Consider the following 14908-nt stretch of genomic DNA (forward strand, 5'->3'; position numbering starts at 1 on the left):
TGTGTGTTAGTTGTATAAATACTAGGATTGGAAGGAAAACGAATGCTGTGCATTTAATGTGTTTTCCATGTAACTTTCCGACCTTGCATCCCACTTGCTGTGGCGTTTATCTGACGAGGGCAAAGTGGCCGGTACAATTCTGTCCCTTGTGGCCGCATTTCAACGAGGTCAGAACCGACAAACGCTCGTGCACTTACATTTAGTTACGCAGCAAAAAACCCAAATTGAACACAATCTGAGGTCACCGACCACGGCGCGCCTCATAACCGTATTACGGTTTCGGCACTCCAGTATCTAATTTCAGCTTATTTTTTAATTATATAACTACAGACGTCGCGGTTACACAGGATCGCGTGAATCAGTCGTAAAACATCAAATCGAGCGAGTAAAAAACTGCCTACGCAGTTTTGGGAACGGAGCACGATCCCAGGGTTCATTCGCAAGAATTCCCGTCTAATAAACGGCATTCTAGTCGAATGCAAATTTTAGATTGCGCTCCTAATTCTGGTCAACAGTTGGTGCTGCACCTTTCCTGACAAAAAAGACATACAAAACTTACAAAACATACAATAACTTACAAGTGGTTTATCTCGAACATTAGTCGCACCACCGTCTATCATGTTTCACAATCGTAAAGCATGCTTCGCACTATTTTCTTGAAATAAATCTCGTTAACCCACTAAAATGCAAAAGTTTTATATTTGTTTAGGTTATTTGGCTATTTCTGTTAAGCCCACTATCGGAAACTACTCTTAAAACATCACTTTATCAGCTTAACGATAAGCATATAGCTATAAAGAACGCTAGAAAACATGACACCGCATTTTTCTGCACTGAAGCTAAATCGGCGCATGCATGAACACACCGCAGCGAAACCTAATTTCTCAGAAAATGGCAACGAACGTCTTTTGCGATATGCTTAAAGCGCTGGGCCACAACAAATCTAGGTGTCTGCGGGAATTGAGAATTCCTTATTTTTGGCGTTTATTTTTCCGTCTGTGTTGGGATAGCCAGTTCTTTGGTGGCATATCTTTTGTACCATCAGTTCGCATCGTGAACAACACAGTCAAAAAAAAGAAAACAAAATAAAAAGGTGCACCCTGGATTCGAAAAGTCGTTTGACAAAAAAGTCACTTTTTCTTTTCCACAGAATAGTACCAAACAAAGCTGAGCCCATTTGCGCACCTCCCGTTTGTGCGACGTGGGTCCATTTTTTGAAATAACGAACTGGGAAAGTTGGTGTGCACTCGTTGTTAGGAAAAGCGCGAGCGGACGAAGACGACCCTAGCAGTTCTCGTCCTGTGTTGTTCTGTCGTCTTTGTCCGTTCGCGCTTTTTTTTTCTAACAATGCGTCCGTTCTCGTGACATATACGTTTTGCCAGGCATCGAAAGGTGATGGTGACCTGACACGGCATCCCTCACTTTCGTGTTCGGTCCTAGCGTATGTGTATTCGAGTTCATTCCCGATGGACTAGTTTCTGTAATTATCGTTCTCTCCCTTGCGGTATCATGTCTGGAAACCTGCTAAACACATGCTTAGAGAAACAACCGTCACTCAGTGCGTTTGCCAGGCTAGGCGTATGTCCAGGTCACTATTCGAAATGAGAAATGTACGTGTTTTCTTCTCTTTTAAGAAATCTGCTTATTCCGTGTTCATTAAATGAGCAAGATACGAAAAAAGAAAGGACTGCCTAATGTCTAGCCCACTCTTGCGTTGGCAGATACAAACCCATAGTGTGAAGAAACGCAAAAAAAGAAAAAAAAGTCAGGGACACAAAGTGAAAAGTAGCGAAAGGAATAAAAGTTCATGCGCTCGCATACATACACCAACTTGTACGTGGTGGGCATGGCTGTGTTGCTTAGATAAATCGTTCCTGGAGTACAACTCTGCGAAAACGCGAAACGGCTGATGGATTTTGAAGTACCTTGTCTGAAAGAATTTATTTTTGGTCGCTAATGGTGCCATCTTTGACACATGACCTGAGTTGCAGTCGTTTCGAGAACGCAAAGCGTCAAATGTCTTCGCAAACGTGCTCACCATAACGTTGTTGAGGTGGAAGCAAACGTAATTCGGGTACACGTAAAACCGAGCCCTACGACGTGTTTGCGAGGCTGTTTGGTTTGCATTAAAAACGAATAAATGATCACTTCTTGCAGCGCATTTGCTGTGTGTGTTTTTCTGTTATTCTTGAAGTTTTTCACTCCAACTCGGAATTGAAAGCTCGTTTTCCCTGTTCACACGGTTTCTCGACTATGTGTGCTGCATGTGGTTCTCACCGTTGTTTTTCCTGTCGCTGAACGGAATCGCGAAAAAAAAAACGGAAATTATCCTCAAGAAAAGAAGTCTTGGCGGGCTAGCGTACTGACATTGTTATTTAAAGAATAGATTGCTAAGTGAAAAGCAAGTTCGTGAACCGGCAACTCTTTAACGACGGTTACAGCACATTCCACTGCGTAGCGAAATATTGTGTACGGTATTTAATCAATTGTTTCAATGTCACACTTTACTTGGCGGCGTTTTCTGCACAACTTGCAGCTTGCAGGGATCATTGTTTCAGTGGGTAAAATTCTCACACGGGTAAAAAAAATGTCGAGGTTTTAGCCGTACAGGGAGACATTGGCCGTGATAGCAAAGTATTATAATATTACACGAACTAAAGCTCGTAGTTTCTTGGGCTGTATTAACTACAGTACGCATTCGCTTACTTACTAAACATGCGCGGTTCCGCGAACCCAAAGACACGTGAATAAAATGCACTCCTATTTCGCCGTATGACATTTAACCACCTCGCAAAAAGCTTCGCTTCCGGCACCTACGTTGCATCCGCATATATTTTTTTCTCGTTTCCACGCTTCCCACCACCTTTGGAATGGCCGTTAGGTTCACTATTAATCATTATCCTTCGCGTTCATTTCCGTGGCCTGTCCGGATCTCTTAGAAGGTGGCGTCTTGCCTTTACGGCGCAGAAAGATGTTGCACGACAGCCCTTAAACCGGGCCGTTTTCGGAAAATGTTAAGCTTGTGTTGTACCACTTCGGTGGAGGTGGCTTATCGTATAGCGTACTTTAGTTTCGGCCTCCCCCCCCCTTCCCCCCCCCTTCCCACCCCATACGTGAACTTGCTTCTGTTTACCACTCATGCAGGTCTGTGGGCGGTAGTGGCCAACGCCGGCGTGTTCGGTGCCATGGAGCTTGAATGGTGGAGCATCACCGAGATGCAGCAGCACTTCGACATCAACGTGTTTGGTTGCGTGCGCACCGTTCAGGCCTTCCTGCCGCTGCTGCGCCAGTCTAAGGGGCGGATTGTGCTCACCGCGAGCTACGCTGGTGGGTCGCAGCGTGGACACGCCGTTTCTATGCAATGTAAAGCCTGGAGGCCAGTGGGAACTTTCTGGCACTGTACTTTATTTATTTTTGAATGGTCACTATAGTTCCCGAATTTGACAGTGTTACCGCCTCCTGTATCGGTAACTTCATTGTATCCGAGTCAACCCGTGAGATTGACCTAAGTGAACGAGTCATTCAGTACTTTGCGGTTGGCATAGGGAGATGCGTAGTACATACGTAGATCGTAGTGTCGCTACAGGCTTGGCGTATTATTCCATACGAGGCGTAAGAGACGCAGCGTGCCCACCGCGATGGCTCGCTGGATATACGGTGTTCTGTTGGGGAACGCGAGGTCACGGGTTCGAATCACGGCTGCAGCAGCCGGCGTTCCGATGAGGGCGAAAAATGGAAACCCTCGCGTACCGAGCCTCTGGCGGGGCGCTACAGACCTCAGGCGGTCAAAATTAAAGCAGACTTGTGCGTAACCTATTGCATGCAATTCATTACTCGTAATCAATTAAGTTTTTGGTAATTTTGTAATTGGACTACTTTTCTTTACTCTGACTCTCCCTGTAATTCAATTATCCATTTTTTTGCAGTAACCAATTAAATGTAACCAGTTTTTTTTTTTTTTTTGACGAAACAAGCTATAACAGGAGATGCAGCCTTGAGAACTTGTATTTCGCGAGAACTACAGCGTCGTAGGGATAAAAACGCTTACGTGGGTTACTTCCATCCTACAATCGGCGTCCTGCAGTTGCACCTCGATCACCTGAACGTGGCAGGCACGTAGATTCGCACACCCCTCTTCGTAGTGCCACAGCTGAGCTTTTCTGCTATACGTGTTCCTCTCTCCGTCTCCTGGAAGTGCTTTAAAACAGCCTTATTAGGCGGGGACAGCTGCCGCTCAATTCTTCTTCGCTTAGTGCAGTCTGACTTTTTCGACATAGACAAGTTTTGGGATTTTAAACTGATACATATTTCTATCTGTACGTAGCTCATATGCAGCCATTTTTTCAATTACACATGAGCAGTATTTTTAGGACTGAAATATGCAGTTTTACATCAAATATATTTGGCCTCCTTTTCAAGGAACGTGAACATTTGCTGGCACCCATTGCAATTAGTAATTTTACTCTAACTGACAAATGAATCGAGGGGGCCGGCAGGAGGTTCGCCAGTTGTTGGCTAATAAATTGAAACTACGCTCCGATGGCTCGATAGCGATGGCCACTTCGGACGTTGACCACCTAAGGACAATTTTTCTGACCTTCAGTACTAGAGCCAGGGTTGTGCTACATTTTAACGAATGAAGGCAGAGTCAGCATTTGTCTAAGATGCAGGCTGCGCCAGAGTCGAACATCAACCTAGTTCTAGCTTGCAATCATTAAATCGCAGTACAACGCTATATTGGACGCGCATACTTGAAATCGAGGCTGCGTACCCACGCGCAGGAAACATTTTGATTTTTTTTTTATCGTAGATCCTGCATCCCGTAAAATTTTGGCCTTTATTGTACATTTTTCTATGCAAAGGGACGTGTAGAAGCGACCAAATTAATTTGCAAAAGAAGAAAAATGAGAAATGGCGAGCGCTTGTGCGTCGCATTGTTTGAGTGCGTATTTTTCGCCACAACAGCCAAAAAAATCTCGAGCGACGTCTGGCGTCATTGCAGGTAGAGCCACGGCCTCTTGGAACAACGTGTACAGCATGACCAAGCATGCGGTGATTTCCTTGGGTGATGGACTGCGGCGAGAGTTGATGAAGTGGGGCATCTCGGTCATCCTCGTGGAGCCCACCTACTACAAGTAAGCAGACGTGGTTGTCGACCACAAATAGCCGGGAAGTTCCAAGCATGCGCTACTGCATAGATTTTCTATTGCATACGAGCTTATATTTCCTTGCCTTGCATTTAGAGTAGATTTAGACGTTGGTATTATATTTCACGCGCGCGCCTGATACCCCCTTATGTGCAATACGTCATCCTATAGTATATATTCTGCTAGTCAAGTAAAACAGGGGTTGAGAACCTCGTCAAATATTTCTTGCTTTTAGTCTGCGTTCACCTCCGAGAGAGAGAGAGAGAGAGAAGGGAAGACGGAAAGGCAGGGAGGTTAACCAGACTGAGTCCAGTTTGCTACCCTACACGTGGGGAGGGGAATGGGGAGTGAAAGAGGGAGAGAGAGAACTTAGGTGTTCTTCGTACCAAATTAGGCGTGAAGCCATATCGCAAAATATGACTACGCCTGTAACGTGTCGGTAACCATTGCCTTTATTCCTTCCCCCTCACCAGAACTGCCATACTCCCGAAGCCGGAGAACATCGTCAAAAAGTACAAGGAGAGCGATCTGCCCCGGGAGGTGAAAGACGCCTACGGCGACGACTACGTCTCCGAGATGGCCGACATCTCGGTCAACACGATGTCGTTCTTCGCGCGCGACAACGTCGACGAAGTCGTGGACACCCTCGAGAAGGCGGTGTGCTCTCGCCACCCGAGGCAGATGTACCGCTGCGACGGCTTCGTCCGCTGGCTTCTCGTGGTCGTATTCCTGTGCTTTCCCCTGGTGTTTCAGGACCTCCTCGACTACCTCTTCCTGCACCACCACGCGCTCGGCCCCGACGGCAAGTTGGTCAAGAAGCCCACCTTGCTCGAGAGGGTCACGAACAAGGTGAAATCCATTTTGGCACCGGAGAAGCTCAAAAAGTGAGCGCTGTAGTTCTCTGCGAGAAAAAGTACGAACGGAGGTGTGCAGCGCGCAAGTTTTGCAGTGGTGATTCCGTAGAAGTAAGGGGAGCACCAAGCCAAGTCGCAATCTGCGATTCTGCCATCGTCGCGATGCGTATGACTCGTAGAAGGCTGTGTGGCTCCGGCTGGAACTTCACGACGTCGCTGGAACTACTGTGCGAGAGACCTAGATGTATACTCTACATGCATCGTGCATGGCACGTGCTGGGCGAACTGCAGTTGAGTCGTCTGCAAGAAGGTGCTTTGAACAAGACTTACGGCGACTGTCCTGTGCCACATGGATGGCGGTGTACAAAGCAGGATGTAAGCGGAAAAGCTTTGTCGTGGGTTGTTTCACTAGTGAAACCGGAACTACTGTGCTAAAGCACAACGACGAAAAAGAAAGCAAAAAAAAAGCGTGAAGACGCGACTGAGCACGGGCTCATGAATTTGAGGCGATAAGTCATCCTACACTGAAAAGTTATCATATGCAGCCTAGTAACTGCATGCGTTCATGTGGCTTCGTAACATTCACACAAAATTTATTAGTATTTCTCATGAATTCATTCCTGTAATAATGGCAAGGAAACATAGAATCAACGGGACGCGTACGAAACGGCTTAGCACAGCGCTGCAGCAGCAACAAATTCCAAGCTGCACAATGCCGGATGGGAGCGTTGACGCATTTGCGACAATGAGTAATAGTGCAGCACAAAGCATTTATTTAATCTGAAAAGAGAACGAGCATTGATGCTGGTAAAGCTTCACTAGCCGGTGGTTAGGGTGGTTAGTACCGAAGTACTGCCGCACCAACCACCAGCCGTGCCCGCCTTAGCAGCTGGAGCTAGTCGGTGGGTCTGAGCTAGGCAGATCTGCACCTCGCTGGTCAGACAGACGCTGATTAAGGTTGAGAAATTCTTTTGAAAAACTTCCCGACCTTGAATCATGATCACCATCGTTCCTGATCAGACGACATTTCGCCAGACTATTGACTTCGACAATTAATTGCTTGATCACGTTTAGCGCAGTGCTTTTGCTTGCCATTTCTTGTTGATTAGCTTTCGTCTTTGTGCTTCGGCGTTGCTTTTCAGTTTTCAGAAAAGTGCATGCCTGTGCCTTTCTCCTAGGCGTGTTGAAGCGTCGCAGCTGCTACTGTGCTCGGGACAGAAACAGGCAGGACTGATCGACCACGGATGTGCAGCTGTGCCAGTGGCCTATACTAACCATACATTTTCATATGTCAAATATTGACACGCCAGTGTGTACAGTTCTCTAATAACAAGTCGGTTCCATTTGATATACGTGCAGTGCGACAGCGAAGGTACACTTTGCAGTGGTGTGACGTCCCTGAGAGTCTCGCTTGCGAGGCTCGCTTACAGATCTGCAGAAACAGTAATCGCCCGCACCAGTCGAAATCCATTAAAACTGAATGCTTGTGACCAAAATTGTGTTCTCGTTATTCTCGTATATCTGTGCTCATATTTTTTTAGAATAATAAAGACCACTGTTACGGTCTCATGTTTGTTCATTTTACATGTACCACACGCGTGCGGCAAGAAATGTTTCAGCCGCGCTTCGGCAATGACATTGACAAGCGTTGACGTTCGGCCTCGTTCCTGAGACATGCTCAGGTTCGTTAAAAATAAGAGAGAGAGAGAGAGGGAGAGAGAGAGAGAGAGGGAGAGAGAGTGTGTATGCGTGCGTGCGCACTTGCTTGTCCTCGTCGTAAATGCACTTAAACAATCCTAGACAACGAGATGTTTCTACGCGTATATCAGCAAACTTATTTTCTCCTACGGTACCTTGATCTCGGCGAGTTGGCTAATCTTGCTGACAGCGTTCATAATGGATCAAAACCCGCCGCTACAGCGGATAGGCCTGCAGCGTGTTGCGCTGCTACGCTCTTCGTTGAAGGTTCGACGCAAACAAACAAAAAGAAAACGAAACGAAAAATACGCTCGTGTACCGCGCATTGAATGCACGTTGACCTCACAAAGCGCGAACATCATTACACCTCGAAGAAAAAACAACTTGCTCATACGTATATCTCGACGCGGAGAGCGCGTTGGTAAAAACAGCGAAATTATAAGTGAGTACAAATTAGTATCGTAATTACGCAATTAGTAATTCATTTGCAGAACTTTATACAAATGGGCACTCACTCCAGAACATCAGAAACGCTAGTAGGGTGTACATTGGGTTTACAGCCTTAAATCAGATTTTTCTAGTCTCAAGTTCAGCGTATCAAAAATGCTACGTTGGGCTACCCAGGGTGGTAAAAAATTAGGCGTCGTCCACTGTGGCGTGCCTCGTGAATCAGATCCTGATCTTAGCGTGTAAAGCACCGGAATCGATATTTCGTTTTGTAATAGCGCAAAATACGAAGACTGAAAAGAACACGTATACCACAGGACTTGCGTTGAACTGAGTGTCGCTCGAAGAGCAAATGCAAAATGTTGCCCTGTAGCTGTTGTCTATGCTGCTGTTCGAAGAGCAGAAGCAGAGGCGCAGATGGATCATAGTGGGTCACGATCCCCACACGCTATCACAGCACTAGATCACGAACAGCTCAATGAAGGCTAATTATGGTGTGGACAAACGGGCAAGTTGTTACATTTTCGTTCTTGAGAACTTCGCACTTAAAGACTGCACAAGCGTGAGAAATTTGACTGCGCCATTGCTGGTAAAATTTCCTATGCTTGACCCGTGTTTAACTGCACAGTTTTCAAGAACGCAGCTAAATAAAGCTAAAGGTGCTTTTGCAGGTTTGTTGTTCTTAAGAATTGTAGCAGTGCCTTCATCGCCCACTGCTGCGATGACTTATGACAACGGCCTTCCATGGCGGTTTGTTCCGACAATAGTTTGTGATGAGCGTGAGCTACGTAGCCAGTCGCATCCACCCGCAGTAATGGTGAAACGGCATGGTGTGGTGCCGGGTTCGGTATACCGAACCAAGTCATATGTTTTTGTCATCTGCGAAGCTTTCTTTGTATACCCGATGCGCGCTTCTATGCTAGGTGTGGCTGGACAACACTGGACCTTTTTTCATTGAGTGACCGTCCCATTGGCCACCAGTTCAACTAAATTTTATGGGCAAGACGTGCGCACTCCCGCCGCTTCTCACTTCTACGCAGCCGTAGCGTCTGGAAAAGCAGTGCGTCCCTGCGTTTTGTCTTCTCTCTCTCTCTCTCTCTTTGTCGCTTGTGTCGTTGAAGTAGCTTCTCATCGCCGTGCTGAGCGTATTTGCTCTCGTGTAGCAATAACACCTTTTCGATCTACCGACGCGAAGGCAACATGCCGAATGCAATGTGCAGACTGTTAGGAACCACGATGCGAAACCTAGTACTTGGATCCGTCTGATGGAGACATGTGCGAGAATCAAATGCTTCACGGCAGGAACTTTCTTCATGATAGAATCGCCCGTCTTTTGGAGTGGCTCGACTTTAATGAGGGGGTCAACGTACGTACGTACGTGCTTTCCCTCGACAGCGGCAACTGAAAGCAGCTCATAACGATGAACAAACAACACGCTAAAGTTCTGTATGCATACTGTCACTGCACTGCAGGGTAAGTGCTGTTTCTCTCTTGGGGTATGTAGCATATGGCATGGCATGTGGGGGACAGAAGGTAAGTGGACGCAGCACGTTGTGTTTCATCCTAGTTTTAACAGCGCAAAATGTAGACGGGACACGAGACGAGAAGACGACACCACAGGCGCTGTGGCGGGCTACGTCGCGCGTCATCGACAGGTCTACCGAGGCTCTGTGGAACGTCACCTTGGCGAAGTTGCGCGCCGGCACTACCCTGTAAAGAAGAGCAGCAGAAGCACGGACGCCTGGAAACAGTGTCCATACCAATGGACTCGAGGCTCTGCCTCACTGGATCCCGGAGATTCTACGTCATGGACCGAAATTCGCCGTCGAGCCTGGGACTTCTACACCGGAGCTACTGGCAGCGGTGCAACTAGTTGCGCGCGCTGGGCCAAAGTCTGAAAGTGCCAGGTGCGTGTCCGACGGAGTCGACGTTGTCGCCCGCTGCATTATGCGCAACCATGTGGGACAAGTGGTGACGTATTTGATAAAACATTCGCTCTTGTTGCTTACTTCTGACAAGGAGAGGGGGGGGGTGCTTCGCTCTGATTCCAAAAGACGTCTTCCAATATAAGGCGTTCGACGCCATAAGTTCCGTTTTTAACAGTCATGAAAAGTCGGTTCTGCGAAAAGCAAAGTCAGCTGCAAAGAAGGTATACGGAAACCTCAAGCTCGACCGCCAAGTGCGTAGCATCGAAACTAGCAAATAATCATCCCTTGTGATGTTTTTCACTGTAAAAACGCATAAAGTTGAGTGGCCCCTGCGGGTTATGGTATCCGAGAAGGGCACATGGCAGAAAACGATTTCCCTGTTCTTGCAGGAAAAACTAAAACTGTTGACGATCCTTTCCAGGTGAAATCCTCAGACGAAGCAATGAGGTTTTTAATAGACAATTCTGCCACTGGTTTTGCAGCATCCTCTGTAGACGTTAAAGATTTATAGTGTTCGATTCCCCAAGATGAGATTCTGGAGTGCGTCGAAAAATCTATATATGCACACGGTGCTGTCATTTCAAAATGCCTGCGGGGTTTCGACTGGTGGGTTCCTGGAACTCCTTTCTGCATATTTAAAAATAAAAAAAACAGCGCTTGTGGTGTTTTCTTGTCTCGTGTCCCGTCTGCGTTTCGCGCTGTTAACACCAGGATGGAAAACTAACAAGCCCAAGCTGCTATTCTAATGTTGTTTTTGTCAGCCGTGTTATGCTTCAGTTGCCTGCAAGCAGAAGCCAAAAAAAAGAAAGAGAAAGGAAACTCGCGATTTTAGTATAATGCGACAACAAGGAGTGTGTCACTTTGGCATCGTACAATGCATTCCGGTGGGCTGTGTGGCGACATTCCTCTTTTCATTTGGCCCCACGTAACCGTACAGCTATTTCCGCTTTCGTGCGGTAATGCATTCGTCAGTCAATGGTAAACACCCCGTGACATGCGTACCGGTAGGTTAAAACATCACCGAGACGGCTAAATTAAACGGCAAGTGAAATTGCAATGTTTACAGCGCCGGGCGTCGCGCTGTCTCCAGAACGCAGGCTTGCCTCACTCGGCAAGGATCGCGTGATAGCTCAATGGCAACATGGCGTACTTTTTTGTAGCTTGACCGTGCGGTGCCACGCCAGTACAATAAGCTGAGCATTCCACTTTGTTTTGTGCAATCGGCCGCACACGAAGTGTCCGGCACGACGACCGTCGCAAGCGCTGAGCCTGTCACTCGATCGCTAGTTCACGGAGGCGTTTTACTCGACAAAACTGCTTGCAGTCTCTCCCACGAATTGCTGAAGTGTTTCCTTAACCAATATCATCGTCCAGAACGCATGCGAAATAGTTGTTCGGTCCCTCAAGGTCTGAAACTCGCCGCGGATCATGCACTCACTTCGCACTCATGCACTCACTTCGCACTCACTTCGCAAATCCTGCCCTGCGGCAATGGCGGCGCAGCTTGGCTGCAGCTGGTGCGAGGGTATACGCATGCGCATTGCCGAATTGGAAAAAAAGGTACATTGTCCTTCCCATGAAGCGCGTTTTCACGCCATCGTAAAACGTAAACTCACTTAGCCACCAATCTATCTACGTCAACAAAGAAATCGATTTCGCCTATAAGTATTGCACTGTTAAATGGTATTCCGCGCGATGGAACGCAAATAGGCATACCAGTACCTGCTAAGCGAATACTAAAGAGAAACATCAAAGTAATTTTTACTGGTACAGTTAAAAAAAGGAAGTTAGTTCCACGAGAGTTGGTCGAATATTAAAAAAGACACATATTAGCACTACGAGAAAAGAAACCTTTAGGAAGGAGAAAGTAGAAAGAAACAGATAACTTTCTCAGTTTCTTTCTACACCCACCTTCTTAAGCCCTTTGAAACGGAGCGGCGGGTGGCGCCACCATGCTCCTGTCATTATTTTGCATAATGTTCTACTTATATTAAAGAAAGTGAGATAAAAGCATTCTCAGCATCGAAATTTCTGAACCACTATTGAGAACATTTTGTTCACCTCCGTTGTTCGTGGTCTATCGGCTTTTCTGCCGCCCCGGGTGACGTGCTCAGACAGGTGAAGCTGGACAAGTGATGGAGGGAGAGGGGGATGGGGTTATGAAATGGGCCTAGAATATATTCTTCAAGGAAGTGAAAAAGCGCAGGGCGACCTTCTCTGAGTTTATTTGCTCTATCTTGCAGTGATTTGTGCGGCATCAGATTCCATCTAATGCCGCAAAAATCACTGCAAAATAGAGCAAATAAACGTTTTTTCATCATCATATGAGTGGGAAAGTGACACTATGGACTGATTACAATATACAAAGAAGAATGAAAATTTATGGGAGGGTACCTTTAGCAAAGCCTAATGACTTGGAATGCTTTAGAAAGTTGAGTTAAATTTAAACATACATGAGACGTGCATAAAATAACGGCTTAGCGCTCGAACTACTCCAGAGATACTTCTCCATCGGGGTCGGGTGCGCTAGCGGATGGTGCGACATTAGCACAAATTCCTGCTTTAAATTCCCTACGAAATCTCCTTTATAATACCACGTGTTCTACTGAGTCTGTATTGTTTGCATATTCGACTAATATTTCCTGGCTCGTATTTATTTTCTTCTCCTTTCAAGTTCCATCCTTCCGAGGTGCTTCTTTCAGCTATACTTAAAAAATGCGAATAATCTATTTTTATACGTATATACCGGCGCGGCTACGTATGCAATATGCAAAACATGTGGCTATACGTACACTATGCGTGCTTATTCATGCTCATATCGCTACACGTCTTTCTACATGTCGAAATTTAACATGGGCTTGTGTCTTGTGAGCACGTTTATTTTTGCAATGTTAATTTGTGCATGCATCTGATCAAGACTATTTGCTCTGTTTATCTTTCTGGAAGCCGTTTTTTAAGTGTTTTTTTTTTCGAAATAAAAAATATTGCGCGATACTGTTTTTCTGCGGGTTAACGCAAAATAAACACGTAAAAATGCGCTTTCAATGGGATGTCATGCTGGATTGATAGTTGTGGGTTGTACTCGTCACTTTGGAGATTGCAGAGAGAAAAAAAAGATAATTAGTCGTTAGCCACAGTAAACTCCCCGATGAAGCAATCCATGACAACAAAATTGTGCTTTATTGTTTAAAGTGAGAGGGGGTGGGGAGCAATTGGGGCGGGTCACACCTCCGGGTGCCATTGACCCTCGTGTCACCACTGTTCACTGGTGCAGTTGTTCCAGATTTCTCTCTTATTTTTATGGCAAGAAAGCTCTGTTTTTCTTTTTTTAATAAATAATGCGATAGTGATAGTTTTCTCTACTATAAATCTGTTTGAAGCTGATAAATCTGTTTGAAGCTCTAACTCGTGAAACCACGCCAACTTACCAAAATGTCAAGCAATTTTACAGCGAAGCTGTATACGGCTAGCCAATTCGTCCGTCCGTCTGTCGCCTGCACGCGACAAATTGACGGGAATAAAAAAGGAGAGGCGCGCGATTGGCGCGGTAAACATCGGGGCCGCACGTTTCTGCTTCGCTGGGTAACCACCTGTACGGAGTGCTTGGGCGGGGATGTTTTTCTGCCATTTTGCAGCTTTAACTGAAGATGCTCTACCTCAGTTATAAATGGTTAAGGCCCTCCAATACACGCGAAGAAACGGCAGAATAGCGAATCACGCATAAAAGAATTGCACGCAGAATCTCCTGTGGGAGCTATTTAAGTTATGCCTAAGAATTCGCTACTAATGTATACATACATACAATACAATATATTTTAATAACTCTCTCAAGGTTACATCAGCAACAAAGCAGAGAGGACGCAAGGCAAAAAGCTGCGTTGTTGTATAGCTTGAGAGCCACCCTGCGCCCACTGCCGGGGTGTATAGCCCAGCAGCTGATCACAACAGTGGAGTGGAAGAGCGCACTCACAAACACAAAAGAAATAAAGCCACAAAAATATTTACGCCTGACATTTGCATGAAGTTACGCCTCTACTATCACTGGACGTTATTCGACAAGAACTACTCCACATATTCTATGCACAGGGAACTCATTTACAATCAACAGAGATACAATACAAGTAAAATGAAGGTACACGTACGAAGCTATATATATGTTCTGATCACGAACTATATACATTCAAACATAGAAATAAGTTTGACTAATTTATGCCGTGAGGTCTCTTCAAGTATGATGTTGTTTTTTTTTGCATAATATTGAGATAGTGTGATAAATTATGTGTCAGTGACTGCTTACCGTATGTTGCGCGGCAGAAATGTACACACCCTGACATTTTGTTCCGTGTGTTGTAGGATAGAATCGAACGAGCCAGGTTGAGACTTGATAAAAGGAACTCATTATTAGAGAAAACAGCGTTTTTATACATAGAGATTAACTTGAATGGGAATAACTTTGATATTGTCATGATAGTAAGCCTTGCAAAGTAGGGACCCGTATGAGTGCACCACGGTACATTAGCTTTTAATCTAATAGCTCGTTTTTGAGCAATTAGAATTTCCATTTGATTCTTCTTGGTTGTTGTGCCCCAGACCATGAGACAATAAGTTATATGTGGCAATATAAATGCATTGTAATTTAATATTTCCACTTTAGGGGAAAGTGTGTGCTTCTGGCGACACAGGATGCCATTAATCTTGTTTATTTTAGCGCAGACGTTCTCAATATGTTTATTCCAATTAAGAGACTCGGTCAAAACAACACCAAGACATTTCACAACTGGCACGACCTCAATCTTTTTTTTTTTTTTGCTAACCAAAGGTCGCGATTGGCACG

The 14908-nt window shown here is 45.7% G+C and overlaps 1 protein-coding gene across 2 annotated transcripts in view; it reads left to right on the forward strand.

Annotated features, from left to right (window-relative positions):
* The window catches only part of LOC135902433 (short-chain dehydrogenase/reductase family 9C member 7-like), a 65755-nt gene extending 58185 nt beyond the window's left edge, over positions 1–7570 (forward strand). For both annotated transcript variants that reach the window (XM_065432501.2, XM_065432491.2), the window contains exons 4-6: positions 3145–3327; positions 5003–5135; positions 5621–7570. In XM_065432501.2, the coding sequence (XP_065288573.2) occupies positions 3145–3327; positions 5003–5135; positions 5621–6035 (731 nt within the window). In that variant the 3' untranslated portion in view covers positions 6036–7570. The remainder of the gene's footprint in view (positions 1–3144; positions 3328–5002; positions 5136–5620) is intronic.
* Positions 7571–14908: the final 7338 nt, after the last annotated feature.

This window comes from Dermacentor albipictus, chromosome 3 (genome assembly GCF_038994185.2).
Source record: "Dermacentor albipictus isolate Rhodes 1998 colony chromosome 3, USDA_Dalb.pri_finalv2, whole genome shotgun sequence".
NCBI classification, from domain to species: Eukaryota; Metazoa; Arthropoda; class Arachnida; order Ixodida; family Ixodidae; genus Dermacentor; species Dermacentor albipictus.